The sequence below is a fragment of the Canis lupus genome, chromosome 24 (genome assembly GCF_048164855.1).
Source record: "Canis lupus baileyi chromosome 24, mCanLup2.hap1, whole genome shotgun sequence".
Taxonomy (NCBI): Eukaryota; Metazoa; Chordata; class Mammalia; order Carnivora; family Canidae; genus Canis; species Canis lupus.
In genome coordinates this window covers 31198325-31215435 of record NC_132861.1, presented here as the reverse complement: position 1 = coordinate 31215435, position 17111 = coordinate 31198325, and the positions used below count along the sequence as shown (strand labels likewise).

The 17111-nt window shown below is 34.4% G+C and overlaps 1 protein-coding gene and 1 long non-coding RNA gene across 2 annotated transcripts in view; one reads left to right on the top strand and one right to left on the bottom strand.

Annotated features, from left to right (window-relative positions):
• Nucleotides 1-17111, top strand: part of ELP3 (elongator acetyltransferase complex subunit 3) — a 92108-nt gene that overhangs the window by 24600 nt on the left and 50397 nt on the right. Inside the window, exon 7 of the mRNA XM_072796161.1 lies at nt 1122-1276. Coding sequence (XP_072652262.1) covers nt 1122-1276 — 155 coding nt within the window. The remainder of the gene's footprint in view (nt 1-1121; nt 1277-17111) is intronic.
• LOC140615961 (uncharacterized) overlaps nt 16087-17111 on the bottom strand; it is a 38164-nt gene continuing 37139 nt past the window's right edge. Inside the window, exon 4 of the long non-coding RNA XR_012016479.1 lies at nt 16087-16288. This is a non-coding gene — a long non-coding RNA (uncharacterized lncRNA). The remainder of the gene's footprint in view (nt 16289-17111) is intronic.

Sequence of the window (17111 nt, the reverse complement as noted above, 5' to 3'; positions counted from 1 at the left end):
CACATCTCCTACTGCCCTTTACCTATTTTGTCCATCTCCTCACACACTTCCCTCTGCATTTATGAATCTTTCTGCTTTTTGTTTGTTTTTGTTTTTTAGATTCCACATATAAATGAAATCATATGGTATTTTTTTTTCCTGTCTGACTTATTTCACTTAATACCCTCTGGTTCCCTCCACGTTGTTGTAAATGGCAAGATCCCATCCTTTTTTATGGCTGTGTTATATTCCTGTGTGTGTGTATCTATCTCATCTTTATCCATTTGTCTATCAGTGTCCACTGATAGACTGTTGTTTTCATATCTTGGCTACTATAAATAATGCAATAAACATAGTAGTGCATATATTTTTTCGAACTAGTGTTTTTATTTTCTTTGGGTAGATACTCAGTAGTGGAATTACTAGACCATATTGAATTTCTATTTTTAATTTTTTTGAGGAACCTAAGAAATTTAAATACCTGTTTTTAAAATTTAGAATCTTGGCTTATTATGTACCATTCTCTCCCCTAGTAGAAAGATATACTATTTCATATTTTATCAGTCAGATTTTTATTTTCCTTTTTTTCCCCCCAGAAAGCAGTGCCACCTCTGCTCAAAATCTTCACAATTGATTTGAAACTTATGGTTTTGATTTAAAGCTGCTGTCTTAATTTTTCTTTCTAATGTAGTGTTCTTTTTCTTCCATTGGCATCAAGTCCTGATTATGTTGCATGTAGTCATCTTTTTTGTTTCCAAGGCTTACTGCAAGGTCTGACATAAAAATATGTGATCAATAAATATAAGTATTATGTTGCATATTGTTTTATATTATTATATTTGCCCTTCCTACTTTCTGGTTTATATTCCATGTGTTTTTAAATATTCACATAGATATCAATGTCAGGCTTCTTGCTTACTCTTTTTAATTCTCCCTTTCCCTCCATGAGTTATAATTTTTTTTCTTTCAGACTCTGAAGTCTGTTTTTTTAATCCACAGAATTTGCTAAATATGTTTAATTGCTTTTTCATTTTTAAACTATACTGATGAAAATACTACAAAATAATATTAGAAATTTGCCATGCCTTCTTAAGGTAGTTGACTATATCTGTTTAATGCTGATGAATTTATATTTATTTCAGTTAAAACAACTTGGTCACAGTGTGGATAAAGTGGAGTTTATTGTGATGGGTGGAACATTTATGGCTCTTCCAGAAGAATACAGAGATTATTTTATTCGAAATTTACATGATGCCTTATCAGGACATACCTCCAACAATATTTACGAGGCAGTCAAGTAAGAAATCCTTATGTTACCATATTCTCCACGTGATTGTCAGTTTATCCTCTTAGCCACAGCCTGTGAAATTTCCTTCTGCTCTACATCTATATTCCTAGTTCCTTGGTGGTGGTGGGGAGTTTTGTTATTATTTGTGTAATTTTGATGGGTTATAATTAAATACTTTTTTGTACTTTTGTTGGGATATAATTGACATATAGCATTGTAAAAGCTTATGGTGTACATAGCATAAGGACTTACATATATCGTGAAAGGATCACCAAGTCAGCTTAGTTAGCATCCATTACCTTATACATTCCTAGTTTTCAAAGTTATGCCTATTTTGTGGGAAAAGATTATTTTCATTGAAAAAAAAATTATTGTTTTTAAAAAGGTGAGCATGATTTGTTGACATTAGTATTCTCTGAGAAAGAGTGATTCATAAAATCACTGAAGTTTTTTTCAACCTTAGGCTGGTCTAAACCACAGGAGTAGTTTTGATTTGACTAGTTGAGTTTTCAGCCTATTCAAAAAGAGTACCAGGGGTACACTTTATGTAAAACATCTAGCTGCCATAAAATCAACAAAACAAGTGATTTTTATTTATAACAATAATAACTACTAAATTTCTGTTTATTGATGAGATCACTTATTGTAGTTGATAAAACAAAAAGAGTTATGCATTCTTTTGATATCTCATATCTCAGTTTTTGGCAAGAATACTGACGTTCCATATATAGTTCAGTTATTTAAAAAGTATTAAAGTAGTTTTTATTTTCAGAAGTTTCAGGAAAACCTAATTACCATATACTATTCCCTCTTATTTACTGAATGTTTATGGAGGGTCCAGTATATGCTGTGCATTGCCTTAAGCACTGGAAATAAGACAGATGTTTTTCTTGCCCTGTGGTGCTTGATTTCTACTAGTTCAACAAGTAAACAGGAATGCTGTGGTAGAAATTGACTGCTGTGGTAAAGAGTAAGATTATTCTCTAAACGAAGTGGTAATATTTAAGCTGAGACCTGAAGTATACGGAGGAATCAGGCCAAGAGCAGAAAGAAATAAGACAAAGGCACTGTAATGGGGAAGATCTTGGAGTCTTCTAGAAACAGAGAGACCAGTATGACTAGATTCCAGTGAACAAAGGAGAGAATGTCATAACGTGAGCTTAAAGAGTTAAGTGTAGGCCAGAGAATATAATGCTTTGAGGATCCAAAATTTTATTTGAAATGCAGTAGGAAGTAGATGGTTTTAAGCAGGAGAGTGACACATTCATGTCGATAAGAAGGTCATTCTGTCTATTGTCTGGCTAATGGATTAGAGAATTACAAGAGTAAAAGTGAGAAGCCAGATAGAAAACTATTATATCCATTATAGCTCAGTTGAGGGTGGTGGCAGTAATGATGGAGAAGAGAGAATGGATTAGAGCTCTGTTTTATTGTTGCAAATGACAGGACTTTGGGTTGGGAGTGAGAAAGAGGAAGGAATCAAGAATGATACCCAGTTTTTGGTTATAGGAACTGAATAATGGGTAGTGCCATATGCTGAGATGGATAAAACAGGGGAAGACCAGGTTTTGGGGAGAAAATCAAGAGTTTTACCTTGGATATGTTAATTTTGAAATGTCTGTTACATTCAAGTGGAGATTCAGGTAGGCTATACAAGAGACATCTGAGCTAGCAATGCAAAATTGGAAGTTATCAGCATATAGATGACATTAATAGCCATGCAGATGAATAAGATCACCTAATATGGGAGAGTTACCAGTCTCCAAGGTAGACAATGTGAAAAAGCAGTTTTTAGAGCATTTGCTACAGTGTGGATCCCACCATTTTTATGTACATGCATATAAATGTAAATGCATGGAAATGGAAATGCTAGAAATGCGTGCAAAGCTTAGACAATGTAAATGCATGGAAGAGGTAATAGAGTGATGATTATTGTGGGCAGTAGTTAGAGCTGAAGAAGAAGGGATATGGAAGATGGGGGTAAAGAAGGACATTTATCTTTATTCTGTACACCATGTTCTGGGCATTGTGATACATATTTATTCATTTACTTAAAATCACAGTAAAGCTTTGAGTTAAGTGTTTAAGTTATCTCTGTTTTACAGGTGAGGAAACTAAGGCACAGAGATTTTTTTTTTTTTTTTAAAGATTTTATTTATTTATTCATGATAGTCACAGAGAGAGAGAGAGGCAGAGACACAGGCAGAGGGAGAAGCAGGCTCCATGCACCGGGAGCCCGACGTGGGATTCGATCCTGGGTCTCCAGGATCGTGCCCTGGGCCAAAGGCAGGCGCCAAACCGCTGCGCCACCCAGGGATCCCCTAAGGCACAGAGATTAAACAACTTACCAAAGTTATACAGGTAGCTGGTGGCGGAGTGGGGCTATGAAACCAGGCCACTTTGCTTTCGGAGTCTGAACTTTGCTATAATGCAAGAAACTGTGCTAGGTGTAAAAATGTATGAGAGTGTGTCTCTATGTGTATATAAGCACACATGTTTGTACATCATCAGAGCTTCAAAACAGTGGAAGAAATATCTCTCTGGAGTTTTGTTTTTTGTTTGTTTTTTTTTTAAATACTCCTCTTCTGCCTTTCGGCTTTTTTCTGGCTTTTATATCAGGGAGAGAGGGTCACATAGCTGGTTACAAAGTTGTCCAAATAGTGCCTCTCAGAAAATTTTTTGTAGGGTCATAAGTGGAACCAAAGTTTGAATGAACCTAAAGGTGGTTTTCATTGGCTTGAAAATAAAATGATTCTTGGCACATAGTAGCCATAAGTAAATATGTGAATGAATTTTGAATGAATGATCAGTCTGTAGGTCAAATACTGACAGCTAATTAGGTAGGGCAACCTCTTAGAATGCGGACATCTTTTGTGTCCTTCCTACTTTCCCTATCCCCTTAGCAATCAAAGATATCTTGAGGGGTATGTAGAAAGAGTGCAGCAGCTGAGTGAGTGTGTGAGGAACCTACTTTGTTTGACTGCCTCTACAGAATGTGATGGTTTAATTCTATGTCCATGAATCTAAACTTTTAACAACAGCTGGCTGCTGTGATCTCTTCCTTCTACAAGATGAGATGATGACCACATTTTTACTGCTTATTCAAAACCTTGATCATTCATGAATATAAGTCATTCTTAGTGAAACACTGAAGTCTTTGGAACTTTAGAGGAATAGTGATGTAATCCAACCCATTCTTCTTGATAATACTGAAAATCAGATGATAGTTTAGAATAAAATGTAATTTTAGGGGAAACAACATTAATTAGTTCAAAGCCCCATGACATTGAAATGGCAGCTGCATTTCAGAGTTACTGACTAAAATTTATTTAACTCTGAGAATTCTCTAACAGGATAGTCTATCAAGACCTTTGACTTTTTCTACCCACACTCAAATACTCTCTTCTCAGTGCAGCTCTTCTCGTGTTGAAGACCTTATTTACTACGTGGAATTGAGTATACTGTCTTGGCTTGCCCTGCCCTCCCAGCCTGCATAAAAGATTGCCACAAAGCTTTTCACAGTCTACACTTTGGGTATCCCAGGTCATATGAGCTAGGTTAACTGAAGATCTGCATAATGAATTTTTAGGATACAGCTAGTTTGACATTTTTATCAATTGAAACTTTAAAATTTTTGCTGTATTCCTGGTGTGAAGTTTTAGCTTTATTTTTGCAGAAATGTTCTAGTGCCTTTTGTAAGTTCTCCATTGTTAGGGTAAAAATAGAGTTTATATTATAACTGCTCAGCTTCAGATCATGATGTATTTGTAGAAAAAGCCTGTTGGAGAAGAAAGCCTCTTTCTGTAATGGACTAGGCAAAGCCAGCATTGTTTTGTTTCTGTTCTTGAATTTACCTCAAGAGGGCAACAAACACTTTACTTTCAGATGAAAATTCATATATGATTTGAGTCTTCATTGCAACAAATCTCATGAATGGCTCTTGGGAAGTAATAAAAGTACAATCTGGGAGCCATAAAACCATCCATAAATGTTACACTGAATCATGCCAACCCACACTTGACATGTTTTGTTCTTTCTCCTGGTCTCTATACTTTTATGAGATAATCTGGAAAAAGTTGATTTTTGGCACCTTGTTTGCTTTGTTGAGGTAAATTTTTGCTATCAACTCCCTACAATAAAGATGGTAGTTTTTAGAGAAATGTTATATAGTTTAAAGAAATAGCTGTCTGCTTTGTACTACAGAACTAGAGACATAGAAAACCATTTTCAAATGATAGCATTTTCTGATTTAATAAAGAACAGCTCACAAATACTGGTTTGAACATAATGTGTTTTCTTCAAAATTTTTAGATGAGCTATTTACCTCTCCATTCTCTATGTTATCTTGTACCAAGAGTATTTGTGAAGACTGGCTGGATTACCCAGAATGGCTGACCTTTCTCAGATGTAAAGTAACGAACTTCATGTTTGTTTTAGTACCAGTTGATATTGGTTGGTTGTTATTGCTGAGTACACATATGCAATACTGATTTACACTAGCATAGCAGAGGTTTTTGTTTAAAAGATTTATTTTATTTATTTTTAAAAATTCATTTGTTAGAGACAGAGATAGCACATGCATGCACACATACACTAGAGCGAGAGGGAGAGAGAGAGAGCAAGCATGAGCAGGGAGAGAGAGAAGCAGACTCCCTGCTGAGCAGGGAGGCTGATCTGAGGCTCTAACTATGTAAGGCTTAATCCCAGTACCCCAGGATCATAACCTGAGTCAAAGGCAGTGCTTAACCAACTGAGCCACCCAGACTGCCCTAAAAGATTAATTTTTAAATTAGGTTAAAAATTACATAGTGACAGATAAGTCTATGATGTTTAAAGTTAGAAATCTTCATTCAAATTGCAGTTAGCTCCTGTTACTCTCCTTTGTTATCTGGTGTCTAACCTGATCACAGTTTAGGCTGTATTTAAACCTGATTAAAGGTTTGCTTTTTACAAAAGATTAAAAGTTAAGGTAAGGTAAAACCGTAAAAGTGAACCTGGTTATTATTTATAGCAAGTTAGTAGCAAAAGTATGTTATATCCTTGCAAATAGAAGAATTAGAAAGCTGAATGAAAGAGTTCAAGGATAAAGCAGGTATAGTTCCTGTGAAGGCAAATTAAATCAAGCAAAGTGATAATCACTCATTTCTATCAGCTAGACCAAGACTTCAGTTTTCTCGAGAGAGCGACAATTACTGATAACTGTTGTCCTCTAAAAATCATAGCTCTGGAGATGAAAAGGAGCAGCAGTGGGATCTGAGTCACCCATTCACTGGAATGCAAATATTGCCAAATAACTCAGAGTAACCTTTTAAAATAGTTTTATTCCTTTTTAATCAGTCCTGCCCAGAAGCAGTTTTACATTCCATCTTTAATGCTTCTTGGCTGTTTTCAGAAGATGCAATTTGAAAGGGTAGTTACCCATCAAGAAGTGGGTGAGTCATACCTTCTCTCAGTGGAATTCTTAATTCATTTCCGTTCCTTCCTCTTTTTTGCCCCTCATCAATGACTTTAAGTCCTCCAGCTGTGTCCTTATGTGTCTTGGAAAAAGCTAGAGTCCTAGATAATGCTGTATACCAGGCCTAAGGGACAGTTTCAGAGGCTTGCAGAAGTTAGGGAGAAAGCAAAAGCAGCCTCAGAAGGCTTGAAAGTGACTGTGTTCTTCTTGCTGCCCTATGCCTTATTTCTGGCATGCTTCAGACTTCTTGAATTTCTGGGCTTTGGCTCTAATATACTCCCCACTCATCACTCTATATATTGACCTTTTTACTTCCTCCCTTAGTCAACCAGATTTTCATTGATGGTGATCAGGATCCTTAACATTGGCAGTTCTAACCTAAAATGTAATCTATTATCTTAGCTATATTTTTCTTCCCATATTTTATTTGAAAAAAAAAAGAATTTTTCAATGAGCACTACATACTTGTCACCTGAGTTCTACAGTACATGCTTTGTCACCTACTTATCCAATTATCCGTTTCTTTAACCATCCATGGATCCCTTCTCTTTTTTTATGCAGTTCAAAGTATGTTGCAGACTTCAGTACACTTTCTAAATATATCATCATGTACATCATTAACTAGTCCACTGTGTTGTTTTCTTTTGACGTAGGTTTATATACAATGAAGTGCAAAGGTCTTAAGTGTACCATTTCATGAGTTCTAAGAAGTACATATACCTGTGCATATACCCATTAAGATATAGAACGTAACCATCATCCCAGAAAGTTTCCTTGTGCACCTTCCCAGTAAATTCTCACCTGTACCTCCTAAAAGCAGAGTAACCTTTTACTTTCGCTTTATAATAATAATAACCATTATTCCCCTTTCCCTTTTTTTTCCCCTTTCCATATAACCATATAGTATATACTCTTTTGTGTAAGACTTCTTTCACTGAGCATAGTATTTTGAGATTCATTAATGTGATTGGGTATTTCAGTGATTGTGCTGAGTAGTATTCCATTGTATGCATTGACCACAGTTTATCTGTTCAATTGATAGACACTTGAACTGTTTCCCATTTTTTGTTATTATGATAAAACTTTAGTGAACATCCTTGTACAAGTCTTACTATAAATATAGTATTTATTTCTGTTGGGTAATAGTTAGAAGTAGAATTGCTACATCATATGTTTAATTTTATAAGAAACTGCCAGACGTTTTTCCAATGTAGTTGTACTGTTTGTACTCCCACCAGTGATGTATGAGCATTTGGTTGTTCAACATACTCACCAACATATGGTGTTGTCAGTCTTTTTAATTTTAGCCATTCTAGTAGGTGTGTAATGGTATCTCATTGTGGCTTTAATTTGCATTTTCCTGATGACTAATGAGGATGAATACTTTATTATGTGCTTATGCTTTCTCTATATGTTTCCTTTGTGAAGTGTCAAAATCTTGTGCCCATTTTTTATTGGGCTGTTATAAATCCTGGATACTAGTCCCTTGTTAGCTTTTACTTTACAGATATGAAAACCCAGTCTGGCTTGAGCATTCATTATATTAAGAATAACTTTAAGCAGTTTTTATTTTGATGAAGTCTAATTTAGCATTTTATTTCTTTAATAGTTATTACTTTTTGTATTGTCTCTATTAACTCTGTGTGTACTCCCAAGACAAGAAGATACTCTCCTATGTTTTCTTCTAATTCTAGTTTTAGCTTTTTATATTTATCTTGCCTTATGATCCATCTTTTTTTTTTTTAAGATTTTATGTATTTATTCATGAGAGACACACAGAGAGAGGCAGAGACATACATAGAGGAAGAAGCAGGCTCCCTATAGGGAGCCTGCTGCGGAACTCGATCCCAGGACCCTGGGATCGTGCTCTGAGCCTAAGGCAGACATTCAACCACTGAGCCACCCAGGTGCTCCAGGCTTATATCCATCTTGAATTAAGTTTTATATGTAGTGTGAGATAGGAGTTGAGGTTTCTTTTTTTCCGTGTAGGTAGACATCTAATTGTTTCAACAGTACTTGTTTAAAAACTTTCCTTTCCCATTTAGATTATATTGGAAGCTTTGTCAAAAATTGATTGACTATACATGTGGAACTGGGCTTTCTTCTGTTCCATTAATCTATTTTTCAATTCCTTTTTTTTTTTTTTTAAGATTTTATTTATTCATGAAAGACAGAGAGAGAGGCAGAGACATAGACAGAGGGAGAATCGTGCTTCCTGGTATGGGACTTGATCCTAGGACCCTGGGATCACGACGTGAGCTGAAGGTGGACATTCAACCACTGAGCCACCCAGGCATCCCGATCTATTTTTCAATTCTTATGCCAGTAACATACTCTCTTGATTATTGTAGCTTTATAGTATATCTTGAAGTCAAGTAGTGTGAGTCATCTTTGTCATTGTTTTTCAAGATTGTCTTGGATATTCTAGTACCTTTTCATTTCTATGTTAATATTTAGAATCAGCCTGTCAATTTCTATTAAAAAGTGTGATAGGATTTAAAAAAAAGTGTGAAAAAAATAAATAAATAAATAAATAAATAAATAAATAAATAAATAAATAAATAAAAGTGTGATAGGATTGTGTTAAAACTATAGAACAATTTGGAGAAAATTGACAATAATATTGAGTCTTCTGATCTATGATTATAGTCTGTCTCTTCATTTACTTAGGTCTTCTTTAGTTTCTTTTAGAAATCTCCATTGTAGAGATCTTGTTAGCCTTTTTAAATTTATTCCAAAATATTTTTTGTGTTTGTAGATGCTACAGAAATTGAACTTCTTCAAAATTTCATTTTCACATTATTTACAGATAGTGTTTAGATATACAATTGATTTTTGTATATTAACCTTGTATCATATTACTTTACTAAATACACTACTAGTTCTAAAAGTCATTTTTGTAAGTCTGCTAGAATTTTCTTCATAATCATTTAATTTGCAAATATAGTGAGCTTTAATTTTTCTTTTTGGATTTGCATACTTTTCTTTTTCTTGCCTTATTGTCATGGCTAGGACATTAGTACAGTGGTAAATAGAAGTGGTGAGAGTGAGCTTATTTATCTTACTCCCAGTAACACAAGGGAGACATTCAGTATTTCAGTATTAACTGCAATATTACCTGAGGGGTTTTTTATAGATACCTCTATTAGGTTGAAGAAATTTGCTAAGAGATTTTATCATTAATTTGTTTGTTAATGATTTCTCTATATTCTGATGACCATATAATTTTCCTTCTTTAGTTTTATCAGGTAGATTATTTTGATTTTTTTTTTTAATATTTAACTTTGCATTCCTAGTATAAACTCCATTTGGTCATAATGTGTTTTCTTCTGATATATCATTTTTCTAATACTTTGGAAAGTATTTTGTGTATATGTTCGTGGGAGATGGTGGTCTGGAATTTCCCTTTTTATAATTTCTTTGTTAGGTTTTGGTATTAGTGTTCTTATGCCAGTCCCATAAAACAAGTTAGAAAGTGTTCCCTCTTCTATTTTCTGAAAGTTCATATAAAATGAATGTTTTTTCTTCCATAAGTGTTTGCTAGAACTCACAGTAATATTATCCAAGGCTGGAGTTTTCTTTATGGAAGGGTTTTAGATGATTAATTCATTTTCTTTACTAGATAAAGGGATACTCAGATTTTGTTTCATCTATCCATTTTGCCAAGTTTATTTTTCAAGGAATTTATCTACTTCAAGTTGTCAAGCTTTTTGGTATTAAGTTGTTTATAATATTCCCTTATTATGCTTTTAATGTCTGTAGGATCTTAGTGATCATCCCTCTTTCAATCCTGATACTGATAATCTGTGTTCTCTCTTTTTCTTGATTAGTCTAGTAAGGAGTTTATCAACTGTGTTGTTCTTTTCAAAGAATTGACTTATGACTTTATGTCCTCTACTTCATTGATTTCTGCTTTTCTATTTTGTTGTTGTTGTTTACTTTATGGTTCTTTCTTTGGGTTTACTTTATGGCCCTTTTTCTTTGACTTTGTAAGGTATAGAGGCTTGGCCATCAATATAGACCTTCATTCTTTTCTGACATATTTAAACCTTTAAGTTTTCCTGTAAGCACTGCTTTGGCAGAATCCCACAAACTTTGATATGTTGTATTTTAAGTATTATTCCATTTAAAATATTTTTTAAATCCTTTATATTTTGACCCATGGATTATATAGAAATGGGTTAATTTCCAAGTTTCTAAAAACATGGAGTTCTCTTGATACTTCATTGTTGTCAGTTTCTAATTTAATACCATTTTGGTCACAGAGAGCCTATTCTGTATAATTTCAGTTTCTTTTTTTTTTTTGTGTGTGGGTTTGGGTTTTCTTTTTTTTTAAGATTTTTATTTATGTATTTGAGAGAGTGCAACCACATGCGCGAGAGGGGAGGAAGGGTAGAGGGAGAAGAGAGAAAGTATCCAAGGAGCCTGATACTATGCTCAGTCTCACATCCCTGAGATAGTGACCTGAGCCAAAATCAAGAGTCAGGCACTTAACTAACAGCCACCCAGGATTCCAGGTTTTTAACATTTCTTTTTAATTGAGATTTATTTTGTGACCACAGTTTACATGGTCTCTCTTGGTGAAAGAAAGAATGAGTATTCTACAGTTGTTAGATGTAGTATTCTATAAATATTAGTTAAATTGAGGTGATCAGTATTGGGGGTTTTTTTCTGTTATTTCTCCCTTCGGTTGTATTAATTTTTCATTTATTTTGAGAATCTGTTATTAGGTTCATATATACATTTATGATTTCTGGGTTTTCCTGACGTATGAGCTTTTTATCATTATGAAATATGGTTTATCCCTGGTCTTGAAGTCTCTTCTAATTGATGTAAATTTATTACAGTCTTCATGTGCTTACTGTTTGCCCTATGTATTAGTTTGTCCATCCATTTGCTTTCCACACATATTGCCTCTATATTGAGAGTGGATTTCTTGTAGCCAGCAGTCTATAATAGTGGAGTCTTGAGTTTTTATTCATTTTGGTGTTGTCTGACTTTCAGTTGGAGGGTTTCGTCAGTTATCATTTAATGTAATCATTGATACAATTATATTTGCATCTACCAGTTTAATCATCCCTTCAGTTTGGTTTTCAGTAGCCAAAAATAATAGTTTTTGTGAATAATGTTATTGTCTAATTCTGTATAATGCATTTTTTTCTATTTCCTTTAGTAGGGAATGTCTTTTTAAGAGAGATCCCTTATATCTAGCATAATGCCTTAAGGATAGAGAATACTAAGTAAATGTTTTTATTTTATTTTATTTTATTTTATTTATTTATTTATTTATTTATTTATTTATTTATTTATTTATTTATTTATTTATTTATTTATAGTAAATGTTTTTAAATGAACCAGTGGAAAGAACTGTGCATGAAGAATCAGGAGAGTTAGGTTCCACGTTTATGTCTGTGATTATCTTACATTATTACCTGGTTTAAGTCACTTATGTCTTCTGTGCTTTAGTGTCCTCATTTATAAAAACGAGGAGATGGGACCAGATTATCTCTAAAATTACTTCTTTCTCTAACATTCTATAGTTTGACGATTTCTATTGGAATAAGAATGTTTATCTAGAAGATGTATTTGCAAGTTATTTTTCATCTACCAGTCACTTTCTGACAATGACAACTTTTCTATAATGCATTTATGTATATAATCCCTTAAATTTGAATGTGAATATAATGTTAAAATAATGTGTAATAATTGTGATTTTTTTTTCCTTTTCAATTAATGCATTGCTGTTGGTTCTTTAGCTGTCTGATAGCATTCTTGTCAGTTGTTTAAAGAATCAAAACCCAAAATGTAATGGGTAGTATTTCCTATATATATCTTACACCTTGTCAACTAGCATGATAGGGAGCAAGGGTCCCTGATTAGTCTCTAAACCAAAAAGTCACAAGGTTAGTTTTTCATAGGTTGTACTTATTTACAAATTCAAATTCTATTTTTTTCTGTTTCCTTGGTTTATTTTGGGCAGATCCTTTTATTTATAGACTCCCTTGACATAACAACCAATATCCAAGAAGCAGACCTGACCACTGTATCAAAAAATAAAGGGGAAAGGGGGGGGAATGTGTTATTTCTAAATCATTAAACACCCAGCTAGGTCATTCTTAAGTCTAGAATATCACAGTACAGCATTGTACAGAGAATGAAATTTTATTGAGATACTTTACAGATACGATTTTAGCAAAAAAAGAATTTGTGTTGTGGTGCTACTACTGAGGAATTGCACCAATAACCCCAGATGTTATTTGGCATTTGAAACAAATATTTGGCTATCCAGGGATTTTGTAAATTCTACTTCCTGATTTTGGGATTGTAGATTCAGAAGAGAGTTTTACGTTATGACTAATGGAAATTAACATTTCATCTATGTACCATTTTTGTTTACTTTGTAATTTGATTTGAGCAAGCTGAGGTCCATGTAGGAAAGGTTCTGTAAGGTTTTCAGGGATTTAGGCCTAGAACTCTAGTGAGATTTCATGCAGGACTAGACTAAAACACATCCAACTTTATTAATGACAGAGGTTTTAAAAGAGGACTGTAACAAATTGATAGCAATGGAAAGTGTTCTGTGATGCCATAGCCTCCCTGGAGTGAATCATGTAAACAGTTTCCAGAACATAATAGAGAGACTTTGACAGTAGTTTGCTGTCTTCCTTCAGTGTCCTCTTTCTTGAGATGCCTCAGGCAAGGAGTTAGTAAGTCATGATAGATACCACTTTTATAGTTTACTTTTTTCCTTCTATAAATAGAACAAAGAAATAATATATGTTTATGTTTCTGCCGCTTCTGATTCCTTGTTCTTAAGTGGTTCTTGATATTACCTGTGTGTCTTTTACTTGCAGCTAGATTGTTAAGCATCTCTGGGACAAGAACTATTGTATTATCCTTCCTATTGAATACTTGGTCTAGTGCAAGGCACCTTCTAGGGTTGACTCTTTGTAAGAGGAAAGATAACCAGTGGAATTATCTAGAGGTTGCTCTGGGAGTAAAGAGAGACTTGTAACTTCAGTTATGCCTGATTCATTTATTCATTCTTCATATTTATATTTTTCTACATTGAAGAAGAGGTTTTAGTTCTGAAGCCCTTGAGCAGTTATCTCTAAATGTATTTGATCCTACTGCCTTCGAGGAGCCTCCTGTCTAGATGCATAAACATCCACAAATAACAAGGCAAACTGTATTCATTTTATGGGCAAGGTGCTTCTGGGAATGGGAGGACAAAGTTATGAGAGGCTCTGAGAAGATGTCATGGGAGGAGAAGTGTATTTAAGCTATGTTTTGAAGGTTGGGTAGCATTTAGTTTTTCTGTATTTTCAAATGCTGAAGGTATTGTCCCACCCTACCCACACCCTCCAACCTCATAGAAAAAATGCTGTCAGGGATGCCTGGGTGGCTTAGTGTTTGAGCATCTGCCTTCGGCTCAGGGCATGATCCCAAGATCTGGGATCAAGTCCCACATGGGGCTCCCTACGAGGAGCCTTCTTCTCTCTGTGTGTCTCTGTGTCTCTGCCTGTCTCTCTCTGTGTCTCTCATGAATTAATAAGTAAATCTTTAAAAAAAATGATGTCAGCATAAGTTATTGGCTTCAGTTATATTTGGCTTTGCAGAGCATATTAGCATCTTTTATGCTTGGAATACCCACCACAGCATTCAAAAACATGTATGTTTAACATAGCCCCACAATTGTGGGGTCCAGACTTATTTAAGATGTCTGTAATATCACAAAAAGAGCAGTGGAATTGGAATCAAAAGACCTGGGTACATCCCAACTTGGTCTCTTAGAAGTAAGAGATAGAGGCTGGAAAATGTTTGACACATTCCTAGGTGCCCAAGAACTTAAGAATTCTGTGGCCCCCCAGAAGGGATGGCAGTTGAAGTAGGTATTAAAGAAGAGTAATACTATTAGATGGCTACCTAAATGATACGGATGGTTATAGCAGGCACCTTCACCCAAAAGTCGTATTTTACTTAGACTAGTTGACAGTCTTTATGCAAATATTTGCATATTAAAGAACAATCATTAATATCCTTACACCTCAGTTAAATTAAGAGACAGGCTCAGTGATGGTAGGACAAAATGTAGCATTAACAAAATTCCTAATAAAGACACTGATCCTATAGGAAAGATGGACATATACTCTGTTCTTTAGGAAAATACCCCATTGGTTTTGTCTTTCATATTAAGAGTTTCTGCTTAATTGCCTTTCAAATGATACTACAATTCTGAAAAGAAGATAGTGGTAAAAGTTTTTGTAAATATAAAATTGTTCGCTTTTAAAAACTTTATTTTTTTTTATTTCTCCATTTCTTCTACAAAAGTAATGACATTTACTTCCAGAAGAAAGACATTTTTGAAAATGGAGTTAAATTATTGCTTGAGAATAAAGTTTGTCTCTGTCATACTATATTCCATCTATTTAGGAAGAGACCATATAATCCTTGCAGCAGCTTCCTCTCTTTGTCTATGCTTTTCATGATCTGGGCAATAGAAAGGTTAGCTGGTGATTTTCTCTTTCCTCTCGACAGATTCCCAATTGTACAGTTAGTTGCCCATCCTCTGTTTTTTCCCCAGTGATGCAAGGTACTATTGTGCTGCTGAGTTCCCTTTTAAGAAATATTGGAGGCTCTATAAAACTATTAGTTAATAGGGAGGTTTGTGATACAATTTTGGAATGCTTTATTTACCTTCTTAAATGCAGTAGTTTTAGAGTTTCCTACTTTTGTTTTAATCAATCTTCATGTGATTTACTTTCTCCATAATATAGGAGTAGTGTAATTTTTTAAATATGATTTTCTCCAAACACAATAATTGATATTCGAAGAAAATTATGTTTATCCATGGCATTATGTACTTCCATTACTGCAGTTCTTGATTCCCACATATTCAAGAGGCATGGGAGTTTCTGATTTGGTTGTTGCAAAGAAGCCTTAATAATTTAGTATCCTTTTTTAGGCAGGATTTGATAAAATCTGAGCCCTTTTCCTACTTAAAATTCACTTTTTAGTAACTTTGGACCATTTATTTAATTTTTAGTCCTGTTGCTTCTGGTAATCTTGTATAAAACCTTATTACAGTACTAAACAGTACAAAAGAGTTTGAATGTTGAAAATCAAAGATTTCAGAATCAGTCCTCCAGTTCATTGATTCTTAACCTTGTTAATAACTGTTATGAATAAGTCAGCTTTTATTGACAGTTAATGAAGTGAACCTAAAGCAATAGTTATAAAATTGTGGAAATCTTATGATTTTTATACTTTAAGAAATTACTATGAAATTCTTTGAAATGAAGGAAATTAAACAGCAAAAAAGAAAATAAGTGTTCCCCCACCCACCCACCCAAGGAATTGGGAAAGTTGTAGAAGGGTTAGAGGAGTTGAAAAGAGAAATCTGATGCCCCTTGCTGAATTGTCTAAGCAGTGTGATGAAGTGAAATTTGGAACAAGGCAAGGGTTTGGAAGTCAAGTGGACCCAATTTCAAATCCTGACTTGGATATTACGAGCTCTTGTGTTCTTGGACAAGCTGTTTCATCTCTTTAAACTTCAGTTTCTTCATCTGTGAAATGGAAATAAGACATACATCATAGAGCTGATAAAGCATTCTGTTTATACAGAGTGTATAGCATAACACTTGGCACAGTAGCCTCTGTAAATATTAGTTCCTGTATCCTCACATCAGCAGCCCCCTTAGCAAGTCATTTTTGCTTCTCTGGATTTTTGGCCAGCAGTAAAACCATTAACTCAAGCAGCTTGAACCTAAAGTGTTACTCACTAATACCTGGTATTAGTGAAAGAGAAAACCAATGCCAAATTTTATAAAGCATTGCTAAGATTAATAGGCTTGTCAGAATGACTTGTGTGTATATAGAGACATTTTATCTAAGTTATTCCTATGATCATTATACATATCTTCCTCCCCCCTTTTTTTTCTCTTATTTAACATGACGTAAATATGGAGTGGGAAATAAAGCAGATAGTTTTCATGTATATGAAAAGTGGTTGTCAGGGTTTCCACAGTTGAAATCACTGCTTTCAGGGAAATTATGGTTGCACCGTACTGCAGGAGGAGGAGAATGATAATGATAATGGTAACAGTACTGTGTGCCAGTTCACTCATGTCAGTCCTGTGAGGTATGGCTCCTGTTAGCCTCATTTTGCAGGTAATGAAACCGAAGCACAGAGAGATTAATAACATTCCTATTTGCATAGTTAGAAAGTAGCCAACCCAGAATTTGAATTCAGACAGCCTGGCTCCAGAGGCCACACTCTTTACCACTATCTTATACTGGAAGGATTTAGAGATGACAGTCCTTTAAATGGGAGCAGATGTCCTAAAGCTGTGGCAAGTTTTAGATTTCACTTTTAGATTTGTTCTGCAG